The sequence below is a fragment of the Parasteatoda tepidariorum genome, chromosome 1 (genome assembly GCF_982258835.1).
Source record: "Parasteatoda tepidariorum strain Cologne lab strain chromosome 1, Ptep-v5.0, whole genome shotgun sequence".
Classification (NCBI taxonomy): domain Eukaryota; kingdom Metazoa; phylum Arthropoda; class Arachnida; order Araneae; family Theridiidae; genus Parasteatoda; species Parasteatoda tepidariorum.
The window spans coordinates 21,344,732-21,359,109 of record NC_141755.1 but is presented as its reverse complement, the minus strand read 5'-3'; the positions used below and the strand labels follow the sequence as shown (position 1 = coordinate 21,359,109).

Here is a 14,378-nt window from a genome sequence, read left to right as displayed (position 1 = left end):
CTTGACCAAGAGAAACAGAATCAAAAGGAAATTATCCTCAACCAAAATATCTGACAGCTCCTAACATAATATATTGCTATTAGGTTCTGACTTATAAACAGTCACTCTATGCGAGGAGGAAAACCAATAAAAGGATTTATTCCAAATTTATGTTTGTATGTTAAGCTTTGCAAATATTACCCATTTGAAAGTTTTTATTTTATTTTGTTGTTTCCAAAATATATTTTATTTTGTTTTAATAACTTTTCCTCCTATTATGGTATTTGATTTGTTACTCACATTTTCCGTCCCGCAGTGGACTGATCGTTAAGACACGGTTCCCAGCAGATCACCGAAGTCAAGCATCACTGGCTGAGGTCAGTGTGCGGGTGTGTTACCACTTAGATCAGCCTGCGTAGGGACCGAGGGTGTGTGGTATTGATCCTCGTTAAACTGTTCTACCGTAAAGTGCTCGACTTCGCATGCTGGTCGTCGGGCTACCAAAGCGGGGGTGCCATCCCCTCTACAGAGGATCAAAATTGTGATGGTACGTCTTCGGTTCATCCTTAGAGATGTTTCCCAGACCGTCGCCAATAGCCCATTGTGCAGCTCTAGTGCAACGTAAATGAGCACCAACTACTCACATTTTCCAATTTCTATTAAAGTGTTTATTTCAGCAAAGGTGGCAGCTCTGAAATATAATTTGCTTTCAAATTTTTTGCCAAATATATTTTTAACAATTATTTTATGCAATATAAACTGCATATACGTTTATATATTTTTTTCTTCTTGGCGAATTTGAGTTAACTGTTAAATTTATATATCTATTTTAACGGCATTTTTATTTTTTACTCCATATCAGCAAGTTTGTTTTCTGCTTTTTTTTCTTTCACCTCAAACTCATTTTCAATAGCATTTTTATTTTTTAGTTATATAGACACATTATAAAGAATAGTTTTTATCTTAGGATAGTTATTTTTTATTTTGAAATATCACTACGTAAAGAAATGTGTCCGGAAGAAAATCTATACATTTTCTCAGAATTTTTTTTGTTTTATTTTATTTTATAATTCTATTATTGTGTTTATATATATATACAATCTTTGATATTCAGTACGAATGAATATAATACTAATGAAATAAAAAATTGCAAAATAAGAATTTATTGAAACAAGCAATAAACTTTTGCAAATATACCCAAATGCAGTTCTTGAGCGCCATCTATAAAAATGAAATTGAAACTGCAAACCGCGATGGCGAACTTTTAAATTTTTTAAGTTTGAATTTCAAAGTTTAAGTTGGCAACGATTAATTTGCGCTCCAATTTAGGTTTCTGTTTGGTGTACTTAAGCATGTTTATGTAAACATTATCAAATATTTTTTTTTATTGTCTTTATATAATTAATCACTTCCTCGTTTTAGTCATCTCTATATTGTGAGATATCTAAGACGTGTACAATTTTTACATTTCTGTTTGTTATTCGTTTTTAAGAACGAAGATTCTTTTAACGGCAATTTTAAAGACGTATGTTTAAATTGTTTATATACTATTGTCCTCAGAAAAAGAATTACTTATGATCGAGCAGCAACGTATAAAGTGTCCGGGTATGATTTAATTTATAAGTTTTCTGCTTGGTAGAATTGACTATATACTGTTTTTTTTATAGTTTCTAGCATTTTACTTGTGGGTGTCATTTTCTCTGTTTGAACATCTGTTGCACACAAGTTCCCTATTTTGCTTATCAATGGATTTTACAATTTACGATCGTCATTGATCTAGAGAAACTTTACAATGTGTATAAAATATTTAATTATGTTACTTTTTATTTAAGTTATTCAACTTTTTTATAAGTAAAAGGAAAGTGTTTGACGTTTAGAATTCCGCTGCAAAAAATTTTTTCTACCAATTTTTGGTAACAACTTAGCAGTGGCTCCAAGGAAACCATTAATAAAAACAAAAATAAAAAATTAGAGGTTTTTTTTTTCGCCATTACCAGCAATTGAACTTCTGTGTTGCAATTGTTATGATAAGTATTTAATACTGAAATTTTCCTTGTTTATCTCTCTTATCTACATTTATAGCAACATTTTTAAAGAAATAAATCTTTACATATATTTTATACATAAATTAGTTGTCATTATTGAAAAGCAATTAAAACTTAGCTGTATTATTAATCTGGGGGTAAGTGAAAAAAAAACAGTAATAAAAATGTTAAAGAATATAAATATATATATATTACAATACCTGAAAATATTTAAAATAAATAGTAAACTGACTAACACAGCTATTAAAAAAATGTAGTTGTAAACTGGCAAAAAAAAAAGAGAAATAATATCTTAATTCTTAAAACAAAACTGTAATGCTAAAAATTAAAAGTAATATTTTCTGGGGGGGTGGGGAGAATTATCCATTGTACAATAAAAAAAGATGTCTATCAGAAATGCTTTTAAAATATTGCACTATCACACAGACACCTATAAAAGAAAAGAGATTGTATACTAAAGCAAAACAGAAAAAAAATAAAAATAGATCTTAATTTTTGAAAGAAAATTTTGAAGTTCCCAGTTACTGTATTTTCAAGAACAGTTAAAGTTTTCTAAATACTGTACCCACATTCACACAATAGAGAACAACACACCGAGAGAAACATCCATGCCCTGAGCGGGATTCTGACCCACAGCCGCTGGCTTCTCACTGAGGTATGCTAACCAGTCAACCATCTGGCCAGCACGATAAATAATATAAATCATAATTATTATAGTATGTAATACAAGCATAATGCATGATTTGCATAAAATTTTTTTTTTTATTTAAATCTTATCTAGTAAGTAATCTTGATAATCATCTATCTTTAATAAAATGTCCTTAATGGCAAAAAAGAAAGGCCCCAAGTTTTTGGCAGTTCTTCTCTGATTTTGACACTTTCGACTGGTTTCTTATTTGCCATGTCAAAAACCAGTATTTGACATGAAAAATACAACCTGTAAGGTAATAATAGGTTAACATATGAATTATTAAATAAGCTTTTAAATTGGATAAAATTATAAAAATTCGGAAACAGCGATCACTTCCAGTAAGTTATTTTTCGAATTATAAGAGCAACAAAAAACTAGATTATCCGGTAACACTATCTTTCTTGTGTTAATTTGTCCTGTTATAATTTGTTTGAATTTATCAGCAATTAAAAGAATGATGTCATATGGAAACTCTTTAAACTAGGTACTTTGTTCAAAAAGACTACAGTTAAATTATTACTTTTTATATTTTTAATGTTTTATTTCCCCAAAGTATTTTCTGCTGTTTGTTTAAAATAATATCCTCTTTGTGAAATACTGATCATGACCTTTATTACTGAATCTATAGATGTGTTTTTTTTATTTATTTTGCTATAGGTTCTTTTAACTGGAGACCATTGATAAGAAAACCAGAATTTTCTGCAGCTCCTGTTTCATGTTTCAAACATGTAACGTATTAATTATTTCCTTTTCTCAAAACAATAAATCAGAATCTTTAAATTTATGTATTTTTGTATAGAGTTACGTTTTTATCAGCTTTTATTTAATTGGTAGTCATTTTTAATATATCATTATTTAGTGTTGTCTTACATATATATTAAAACTACTCATTAATTCATTAGCGTCTTAAATATCATTTAAAAACAAATTAGAAACTCTTGCATATATTAATGCTTGATAAGTGATTTAAATTAAATAAAGTTATTTTTATCATTTCATAAAAATCGATCTAGAATAAATATATTTTATGTCTAATAATTTTTTTTCACTATGACTTATGGGGTTTTACTGTAATGAGATCAACAACAGAAGAATCCTTTTCATCAGAAGAACTTCACATACGCCAAACTTGAATGGCTAAAAACTGTATGGCTTGAAACTTTCTTTTTTTAATGTGTACCTCCTAAGTCTTTAAACAATTTTGTCTGACCGTTGCCTTCTTTTGTACAAAAGCTGTTGTTTTGTTTTGACGGGGGGAAAGTAATAGTGTAATACAGCTTCGTGAAAATGGACATTAAACTTTGAAAAATCGCTACTGAAGCTTATCTGTTATAACAAAGCGTGTATGGCAATGAATGTTAATCATGTGCATGAATTTGTAAGTGGTTAAAGTGTTTTCAAGATGACCTTGATGATTCCCGGGTCACACTTACATGTCAAATACAAATGAAAATATTGAGAGAAGTAGGCTATCTAATATGGCTCACTCTTCAAACAACTGCCAGATTGCTCCTTAAGGTCAAACTATTATTCATTACTAGCTTGAGGTCCTTACTAAGCTCCGGAAAATATTATGAAAAGTTATGTTTTCAAGATGGCCTTGATGATTCATACCCAGATCATACTTCCATATCAAACACGCATGAAAATATTTAGAAAAGTAGGCTATCTAATATGGCTCACTCTTCAAACAACTGCTAGATTGCTCCTTAAGGTCAAACTATTATTCAGCATTACTAGCTTGAGGTCCTTACTAAGCTCTGGAAAAAAAATCGAAAAAGAACAAGTCAGGGTTTTTCTTTTTTGAGAACACACTTCTTATAAATAAAGCATCCCAGTGTTAAAATTTTCACCTTATTCCTCTGATCTTGTACCATATGACAGTTATATGATCAAAATGCTGATAGATACAATGTAAGTTTTATCAAATCTACATTAAAAAGAACACTATTTGTGGCCATTGAGGCTGTTACTGAAAACAGCTTCAAGCATGACTTGGTTTTATTCTATGGGAAATTCACATCAGACATTGTAAGGGGTGGAGAAAGGGTGTGTATTGATGGTGGTTATAACTAAAAATGCATGAATTCAAATAATGTTTAGTAGCAATAGTCTCATTTCTTAATAGCCACACCTTGTAATCTTGAAAATAGATATTTTATTATTGACCTAAAATTGTAATTGATTGCATCGATTCTGTTATGTTGCTAAAATCATTAATTCATTTCAGGTTGCTCTTTCCAATTGCTGGGATCGGATAGTCGCTGGAGTAATGGTGGAAGTTAGAAGCCCTGACTGCAAAACTTGCTGCACGACTACACCTTGCTCTTATTGGATAGCATCAGTTGTTAAAGTGTCTGGTATTGTATTTTTCCATTAATTCAATTTATTAAAAGAATATTTTATGTTATTTGTAAGGTTTTTAAATGTTTTTATTGTAAGTCTTTAATTATTTATTTATTTTTGTAAAGCGTTTTTTTTGTGTAAACTAACTTTTCTTTTTATTATTAATTTTAATCTACCTTTTTAATGTCTAATGATTAATGCTTTGTGCACGGCTGTGTCTTATAACCTAATTTACTCATGTCACTTGTAAGGTTGGTGAATGTATGTATTGTTTATATTAAAAGGTGAAGGCTTAAATATTAGTATTTTAAAACTTTAATCAAGAAAAAATTGTTTCACAGTATTTTTAAAAGGAAGTCTAATTTGGTCTACAAAGCCTAAATAAATTTGAGTAACTGCTGTTGTTCTAATAACATGGTGCTTAGCTTTTGTAAAAAGTGCTTAAAGGTGTTTATTTTTGATTTTCGTTTTTTAAAAGCTCTTAAAGGTGCTTTTTTCATTGGGTGTTTTTAAAAAGTGCTTAATTTTCCCTTCTCGAAAATGAATTATTATTTTTTGTTACCATGTTGATTTTCGCCACCTATTATGCAACAACGTGATTTTCACATTGATCTATTCAATGTTTTAACATTCCATTTCGGTGTACTGTCGGTCCGTAGCATTTAAAAGCGCCGCTCATTTTTTTTATGAAATGCTTGGTAGTCCGCATGTGCGTCAACCGAGCTGAGTTCGGTGAATTGCACTCTCGTGTGCAACTCTGCTGCATTTTGCAAGATATTCTCAATTTTAAGTTTTATTTTCCACTGCCTGATATAGAACTGAAAAACCTCTTTATCTTTTTATAATGGCTAATATAATCAAGAAAAAAGTTCTTTGTCAGAATTTGATTATTTTATCATGATCATATAAAGTTTTTGAAAATTATTTTGCATTTTGTTAATGTATATAGTGCTTAAAAATATTTTTTGAGTTCTTAAAAAGTACTTAAAAGGTGCTTATTTTTTGGCTACACACCCTGAATAAGATTCAAATTATTTTTAATATTTTTTTTAACAATGGTTTTTTAGTTTCTGAATAAATTATGAAAAATATTTGTTTTGCAGTATTCTATAATAGTATTTTTTTCTTATCTTTGCATACTTGTTAAACTCATTATTTTTCATTTTGTTTAAGAAAGACCTACTAACATAAATTTTCATCTTTGATCTCTATTTATTTTATAGTTTTGTCTTAACTGTTCAAATGCAATGTTTCAAAAATTAAACATGGATTTTGAGTTTGAATTTAAAGATCAATTAAAGTCTGAATAATATTAGTTTCCCTGTATTTAAAATTTAAATTAAAGTATTTTTTGCAGTTAGTTCAGTCCAGCTTCCATAGTTATTTGAATTTTGATGATTTTTAGAAATTTTCATTTAATTATTTTTATAATTTGTAAATTTTTACCCTGCTTGTAATAAATTTACCAAATATCCAATTTTTATAATACAACTACGATACTTTACTAGCTTTTTAGAGGAATAATATAACCTTCTAATTGACACCAAATTCAAAATTTTATTTTATAATTTTAAAGCAAAAATCTTAGTTTAATTTCATTCAAGTGTGCATTTCATTCATTTGGTATTATGGTACTTATTCAAGATAAATAATGATGTTTAGATGGAAAAGGGGGAACAAGCTGATTTAGGTTCATCTTGTTTTGACAAGAATTTGCATGTGATTGATGTGAACAGAGTGATGGTGACATAATATTTAGAAAATTATATAAGATATACACTCTTTCATTCTTAGTGTTTTTCTCTTTTGTGGAAATTCTAACTATTGAGAAAAAAAATTCTTTTCTGATAAGAGACCAGTTTCAGGTGGCTGCTATACATTTTCGTTTTATTTGACATTGATAAAGTTAAAAGTAAAGTTCAAAAAGGGTGTTTCAATATTTTTGTAACAAGGGTATCCCATAGATTCTTGATAATAATTTTTCGCATCTGATATTTGTGATCTATTTTACTTAATTCATAAATTTATTACCCTGTGAGTTAAAGAAAAGTATGTCCTTATTTTTATTTATTTTTCTCATTTACAAATTTTTCTTGCTCTTTGCACCATGTCTAAAGAATGCATAATGATAAAACAAACAATGGTCTTATTAGAAACATTTTCTGATTCAGATTTGGAAGATCTAAATGTTTGTCAACTTAACCATGATGTGCTAAGAAATTTAATTGATAGGGAAAACATCGATGAAAACAACTCAGAACCTGTTAGGCCATTCTATGCCTGTAAAATATTGCTTTTAAATGTTATATTAGAGAGGATGCAATGGAAAGTAAAATCCTAGAGTCAAGTGCAAATGAAAAAAGTAAAAGCCTATTTATATAGTCAAATAAGAACAGACTGTTTGATGAGCCAACAGATTTGAAAAAGTGAGATACAATTTTGAAAAAGTTTCATGAATGCATAAATCTTGTTGTATTTTAAAATGTAGAATAACTTTAAAATATATAAAATGACTTTTCAATATATAATCATTTTATGCTTTAAAAAAGGTTTAACTATTAATAGGTTTTACAAAATAATATTTTGCATTTTCATGGACTTCTAAGTGTATAGTATTTTGTTCGGACAGAAGTACTGAAAAACAGATGAAGCGATCTTGACAAGTTAAAAAAATTTTTCACTTAATTTTTTTATTTTATTGTCTTAGTAGCGATTTTAACAAATTTAAAATTTTTTGATTTACCCTTTCTTAATTAGACATGTAAATGGTGGAAAGTTTAATTCATATATAGCATTAAAAAAAACTTTTTTCAATTTAGGCTATTGGGGCCTGTTACGCTATGTAGGTGCAGAGGACTTTACTGTAAGATACAACCACTTACGTGATAAATGGGTTAACCTATGTACGCATCCTCATATTCATCCCATTGGCTGGTGTGCAAAACACAGAAAACCTCTTGTGCCCCCAAAAAGTAAGTAATAAGTTTTTAAATGAAATATAACTAATTTAATTTCAATCTTCTTCAGCCTTTTTTAATCGAGTGCTGATTGAAAGGTTCATGCCTGTTGCTTTTCTAATTTTACTAATTCATATTGTTAGCGGTCGTTTAATGGCAGAAAATTGCCAGTGCAAGATAAGCTATATGGCTAGCTCGTGACAATTTTAATTCTATCTATGATCCCTATAGCAGAATGTGCTTAAAACTGTGGCATACATCTCAGAACTATATCTGTTTGAAACAAAATCATTTATATCCACTTCCCTGCAGCAGAGCAATTAGTGCCCAAGTCGTGATAACTCTTTATGCTATTGAGGTTTTGTTATGTAGGCATATTTACACAGTTTGTTATTTAACTGATAAGTGTTCCTTTCTTTTTTCTTTTTTTTTCTAGCAAAATGAAATTTTTATTGTGTTTCCAACTAGGGAGATATGTTTAATTTTAATAATACTGAATATTTGTTGTTGAACTGCTTGTTTCAGAACATTGTATATAGTTCTACTACTGAGTCTAACCTTTTCTTCTATACTTGCTTTTGATAGTAAATATCTTTCTATTCTTTGTTTGTGTTGTCTTTACATATCTCGGTGAATAAGTCAACTTTTGAAACCCCCCAAATTTTCCAAAACTCAGGGGGTTGACTTATACACAGATAGTAAAATTGGACATTTGTTGATCATGATCTATTGAAGTAAATTGAAATGAATAACTCTGTGTCAAGTTACCCCTTTCAAAAACTATTTTTTATATATTTACAATTTTGCCTTTCCTCTCATAATATTTTCTTTGCATATAAGGATTTCTTAGAACTTTAATTACATTAGGAAAAAAAAAATTAAGATTAAGGAAATTTGTGATAATTTATTCAAAAGTATTTCAAAAAATATAACCCAATGAAAACTTTAAAAAGTTTCATAAAGCTATCAAGTTAAGGATTTCAAAACATCATCTGTATTTGATAACTTAAATTTCATTAATTCATTTTAGGTCTTGAAAACTTAGTTGACTCTTGGTCAAGTTACTTGTTAAAGAAAATGGTGGGTGCTAAAACAATACCTTCTGATTTCGCTTTTAAGGTAAGTAAAATTCAAAATGTTCTATCTCTTATGTAATTTTTACTTTCTTTGGTTCATTTTTTATCATTCTTTTTATCAATATTTTTTATTCTTTTTGTTTAAAATAAAAATTAGCCTGGTAAATTCTGCAGGGCTGATTGTGCTCCGGAAAAAATCCGGATTTCCGGATTTTTCGCTAACAGTGATCCGGAAGTTTCCGGAGATCGAAGGTCCAGACGTTTCAAAAAATCATTGATCACAGAAGTTTCCGGAAATCAAATTTTCAAAGGTGGAACTTAAAAACACAGTTTATTTTGTTTGTAAGGGAGAGCCAGATACATTTTTTATCAGTAAATAGTTATAATCATAAACTCAAGAAGGAAAGACATATTTATAAATTTTAATTACTTCTCCTAGAAAAACCTAGTTTAATTTTTTTTCTAATTTGCCAATTTAAACTTCTTTTTTTTTTGAATTCGGGAAATTTTCCGGAATTTTGACTTGGGCTCACAATCACCCCTGATTCTGTAAAAATATACTAAGAGGTAAGCAAAAAGGAAATTGAAAGTGTTATATTTTAAAATTTGTCATAATAATTTTTTTTTTAAATCAAGAAACTTTTTTTAAATAATTGTTTCCTTTAATATATGATTTATGTGATGATTATGATTTATCTTACATCATTATTCGATGATATTTTTTCTTAATATTTGACATTATGAATAAAAAAAAGAAATCGAAGTTTTTGAAAGAAATATTTCAAGGTATATATAAAATATGATCTTAATTTTCACTGAAATTTACTTCATTACCTGCAAAAGTCATGGAATTTTTTTTTTCTTTTGAAATTCAGTGGAAACCCTGATTTATTATTGTTTCACTAATAAGTTTTCTAGTCCCCTAATAAATAAGGCCATTGTAGATATATTATACAATAACATAAATAGGCATGAAATACTTACTGAAATCCATAATTTTTCATGTTTTATCATATGCCTCTGCTACTTATTTGTGTATGATTTTTCAAATTTTTGTTGTATTTTTAAAAATGTTTAAAAATAACCACATTGTCAAAAATTTTATTTCATAAACTTAATATATTATGTAAGCATAATAAGTTTATAAGTAAGTACTGGTTCATAGGTTACTAATTAATAAGTTTACTGCTTTTAAAATAATTACCTCAACTATTTTTCAAATGTATTCTTATATTTTTTTCTCTCGTTGGCAATCTCATGCCTAGCATTTTGCACAAGCATAAAAATAAATTTTGATTAGGTTTTACCAATTGTGCTAGCAAGAATTTGCAGATGTCTTTTCCAAAACAGTCCATTGTTTGTGTTTGTTTGATTGTGTGAAGTGTTTTTTTTTAAATGTTTTATAATTTATTGAATTGCAGTTAAGTATAAAAAAAATTAATAGTCTAATATTTTTCAATGTGAATGCCATTTTACAAATATTCCAATTATTTTTAGATTTAATGTCTAGAAATTTAATGCAATTTTTTCCTCCGACAAGCATGTAAGTTGCGTGCACATATATTTTCTTAAAGATGCAATGATGAGGTGTTATTATGACAAAATAATTAATATTTGTATTAAAATTGATTGCTCTTTAATATAACAGGGTTCATAGTGTTTTTAAAAAGTGCTTAAAGGTGCATATTTTTGATTTTCATTTTTTAAAAGCCCTTAAAAGTGCTTATTTCATTGGGTGTTTTTAAAAGTGCTTAATTTATCCTTTACCTTGTTGATTTTCGCCACATATTATACAAAAAGACACTGTTCATATTGTTCTATTCGACATTTTCGCAATTAATTCAATCCCAATCTATTTCTGCGTACCGTCGGTCCTTAGCATATGAAAACGCCATTCGTTTTATGATTCAAAATTTCATGGTTTTTGACAATGGTCAAAAACTATGCCAAAAGTTTTTTTTTTTTTTGACCTGATGGTTAAATTTGTGTAAAACCGTCAATTGTCAAAAACTTGCCAACCCTGCCTAATTATATTTTTTTATAAGTGCTTTAAAATATTTTTGAGTGCTTGAAAAGTGCTTAAAAGGTACTTATTTTTTGTTGAAAAATTTGGCTACGCAGTGTTTCCCACGTAAAATTATAAAAATAATTTTTCCCTCTTTTTTTTTACATTTAGATTGAAGAAAACATGCATAATACTCTTAAAAAAGGAATGAAGTTGGAAGTTGTTGATAAAAATTTGATATCTGCTGTTAGGTCTGCTGAAGTGACCGAAGTGGTGGGTGGAAGATTACATGTTAAATATACAGAAAGTGATAATCTTGATGAAGGATTTTGGTGCCATGAACGATCTCCTTTAATACATCCTGTTGGCTGGGCCCAAATCATTGGTCATGACTTGAAAGCTCGACCAGGTCAGTAATTGTTTCCTTCATTTGGCATTTTTGGTAAAATTCTTTGATTAAAAAATAGTACTTTATTCTAATACTATAAAACTGGAAAAAATAGCTAATTACGGTAATCTATCCTTAAATTGTAAATAAATTATTTTTTCTTGAGTTATCTCTACTCTCTAATGAATAATATTACTGAATTATTATAAAGTTTTATGTAAAACAAATATAAATAAATAATTATTACAAATTGAATATTTAAGTTGAAGAAAAATTTTAGGAATCTAGTCTTTGGAACCAAATTTAAATGCACTGCTCAAAACAATGAGTAGATATTGAGGTTGTGGGTTGATCTTGCACCTGGAAAATTGTTTGAATGATTGATACATTATTGACAGTCATAGTAGGCTATATAAGATAAGAATGACATTTGTTTGGCAGGAAAAAAAATTTGTTTTATTGAGCAGAGTACAAAAGGAAAAAAACACAATTTGTGCATCTGAGGAAAACAAATAAAAAAAAGTTTTTTCTTATAAAAGAAAATCGTTTTTAGTAGGGGTATGGTTTCCCCGGACTGTCAGCAACATTGAACACCTTAGAGGCATCGAGTCAATGAGGGGCTTAGGTATTCTGTCCCACTCTTCCAGAAGAGCTCTTTCCAGTTCTTAGAGAGTTTTTGGGTGTGGTAGGCTTCGAGCAATTCGTCTTCCTAGAATGTCCCAAACATGCTCGATTGAGACCATGTCTGGAGAACACACTGGCCAATCCATTCGTATGATTCTGTCCTTCGAAAGGAAATCATTCACCAAGTTAGCACGATGTGGCCTGCTATTGTCATCCATTAGCATGAAGTCATCTCCAATTGCTGCAGCGTAAGGGACTACAATAGGTCTCAGGATCTCATCCCTATTTCAACGAGCGGTCAGAGCTCCATTTCAAATGGTGTGGACATTGGTGCATCCATCAATGGCTATGCCAGCACAGACCATTACTCCCCCACAGCCAAATATTACACTTTCATGAAGAATGCAGGATTGTTTCTAGTGGGTTCTTTCTATCAGGATGAACAGGAAAACGGGACTCATCAGAGAAAAGAATATTACGCTATTTATTTCTCCTGCTGTTAATATTCTCTGTTGGCCCACTCCCTGCGGACGTGATGGTGCCTTGCTGTTAACATGACACACACCATTGGTCGTCGAGCATACAGCATTCGTGAAGGTGTTTCGGACAGTTTTAGTCACAGCTGTGGTGTCAGTAGCCAAACGATGGTGTTGTTGAAGATGAGTGGCATTCATATTTCGGTGTCTTCATTAATAACGTTGGCATTAAATAACAATCTTCTTTGGGCATTGTTGCATGTTTAGGATCTTGGCCTGTTCTTCGGCATGCATTTCCTGTCTCAAAAAATGGTTTCAGTTCCTGGAAATCACACTTTGTGAAACTCCAATGGCTTCTATTACTTTGGCTTGTGTTGGGCCCCCCTCTAACCAGAACAACTTTTTAAGCTTCTGATTCGGTTAAATGACTTCTTTGAAACATCACACTCATCAAAACAACACACTTACTGAATGCCGATCATTCTTTTCTGCTTTGCCTTAAGTTTAAAACCAGATCAAATTTGCTGCCTCTAAAGCGTTAATTTCGACGTCAAACTCTAAATTTGCATACTGCAAAGATTGAAAAATTTGCATTTGTGACTATCTTCTTCCTTTTATGAAGAAAAAAAAAATGCTCGTACCGTTATTTTATGCAAGACTTACAATATCTTTTAATTGTTTTGAGCAGTGTATAATAATAAAAGCAATATTAATTTTGAAATCTTTTAATTAAGGATAACTATTAATGTCTATGTAACAATCTGTTTACCATCAAAAAATTAATTATTCTACAGCAATCATGGTAATTGGAGAGCAGAGTTCTTTTATATAAACAATTTAATATAATGTGTGAGCTTCTAAGCTGAAATTTTATGTTTTATTTTATTTATTTATTGTAATGCAAATTACTATTCTGTTATTATTATTTAGATTTCATATTTATTTTCAGAATATGCCCGAAAATCACTAAAGAAAACCTTGTATCGCACTTTTAAACCTGACGATGCTACCTGGGATATGTTTCTCCCGGTAATATAAATTCTTAATGTGCATATTCACATTGTACATTGTGTCCGGACATTGTTTAATTGCCTTCTTTAATTCTATTAGGTGTACAATCCATCCAAAAAGTTATACTTCAAAAAGGGAATGAAATTAGAAGCCATTGATCCATTAAATCTTTCTACCATTTGTGTGGCAACAGTTACTAAAGTTTTGAGGAACAACTATTTGATGATTGGTATTGATGGAATGATGGCTGCTAATGGATCTGACTGTTTTTGTTATCATGCATCTTCACCTAGTATTTTTCCTGTTGGATTCTGTGAGTCGAATGAAATAGAACTTACTCCTCCAAGAGGTAAATTGTTCTAGAAAAAGCATTTATTTCAAAATGGAAACGCTTATTTTGATTTAAATAATTTAAAAAGAAATTTTTTTGTTTTGTCTTATTGATAGTGAATTCTGGGTTGAATGACCATCTTAAATGTAAAGGTTGAGAGTATTATGTAAAAATCTTGATAATGATTGTTATTTATGTATAAGAAGAAAAAGCATTCCGCATTCTGAAAGTCATAGTAATGATACATAAGAATATTTATTAGATCATTCTATGGTATAAATATTTTAAAAGGGAAAGTAATTATACGTAATTTAATAAGATTGTTCATTGGTACCAATAAAAGTTAGCAACTAGTCTATTATTTTGACTTACCCTCCAAATGCCTGACGAAGTCTGACAAGGTCCATAAGGAGATCGAGGACCAGAAGGGGGGTGAATATATGTCCTCT

At 29.6% G+C, this 14,378-nt stretch overlaps 1 protein-coding gene across 3 annotated transcripts in view; it reads left to right on the top strand.

Annotated features, from left to right (window-relative positions):
- Positions 1-14,378, top strand: part of LOC107441019 (MBT domain-containing protein 1) — a 38,329-nt gene that overhangs the window by 14,829 nt on the left and 9,122 nt on the right. For 2 of the 3 annotated variants that reach the window (XM_043039175.3, XM_043039172.3), the window contains exons 2-8: positions 3,373-3,443; positions 4,946-5,075; positions 7,881-8,033; positions 9,049-9,137; positions 11,271-11,508; positions 13,537-13,616; positions 13,698-13,947. In XM_043039175.3, the coding sequence (XP_042895109.1) occupies positions 3,373-3,443; positions 4,946-5,075; positions 7,881-8,033; positions 9,049-9,137; positions 11,271-11,508; positions 13,537-13,616; positions 13,698-13,947 (1,011 nt within the window). Of the gene's footprint in view, positions 1-1,294; positions 1,585-3,372; positions 3,444-4,945; positions 5,076-7,880; positions 8,034-9,048; positions 9,138-11,270; positions 11,509-13,536; positions 13,617-13,697; positions 13,948-14,378 lie in introns of those variants that run through there. The other variant, XM_043039174.3, reaches the window with a different exon arrangement.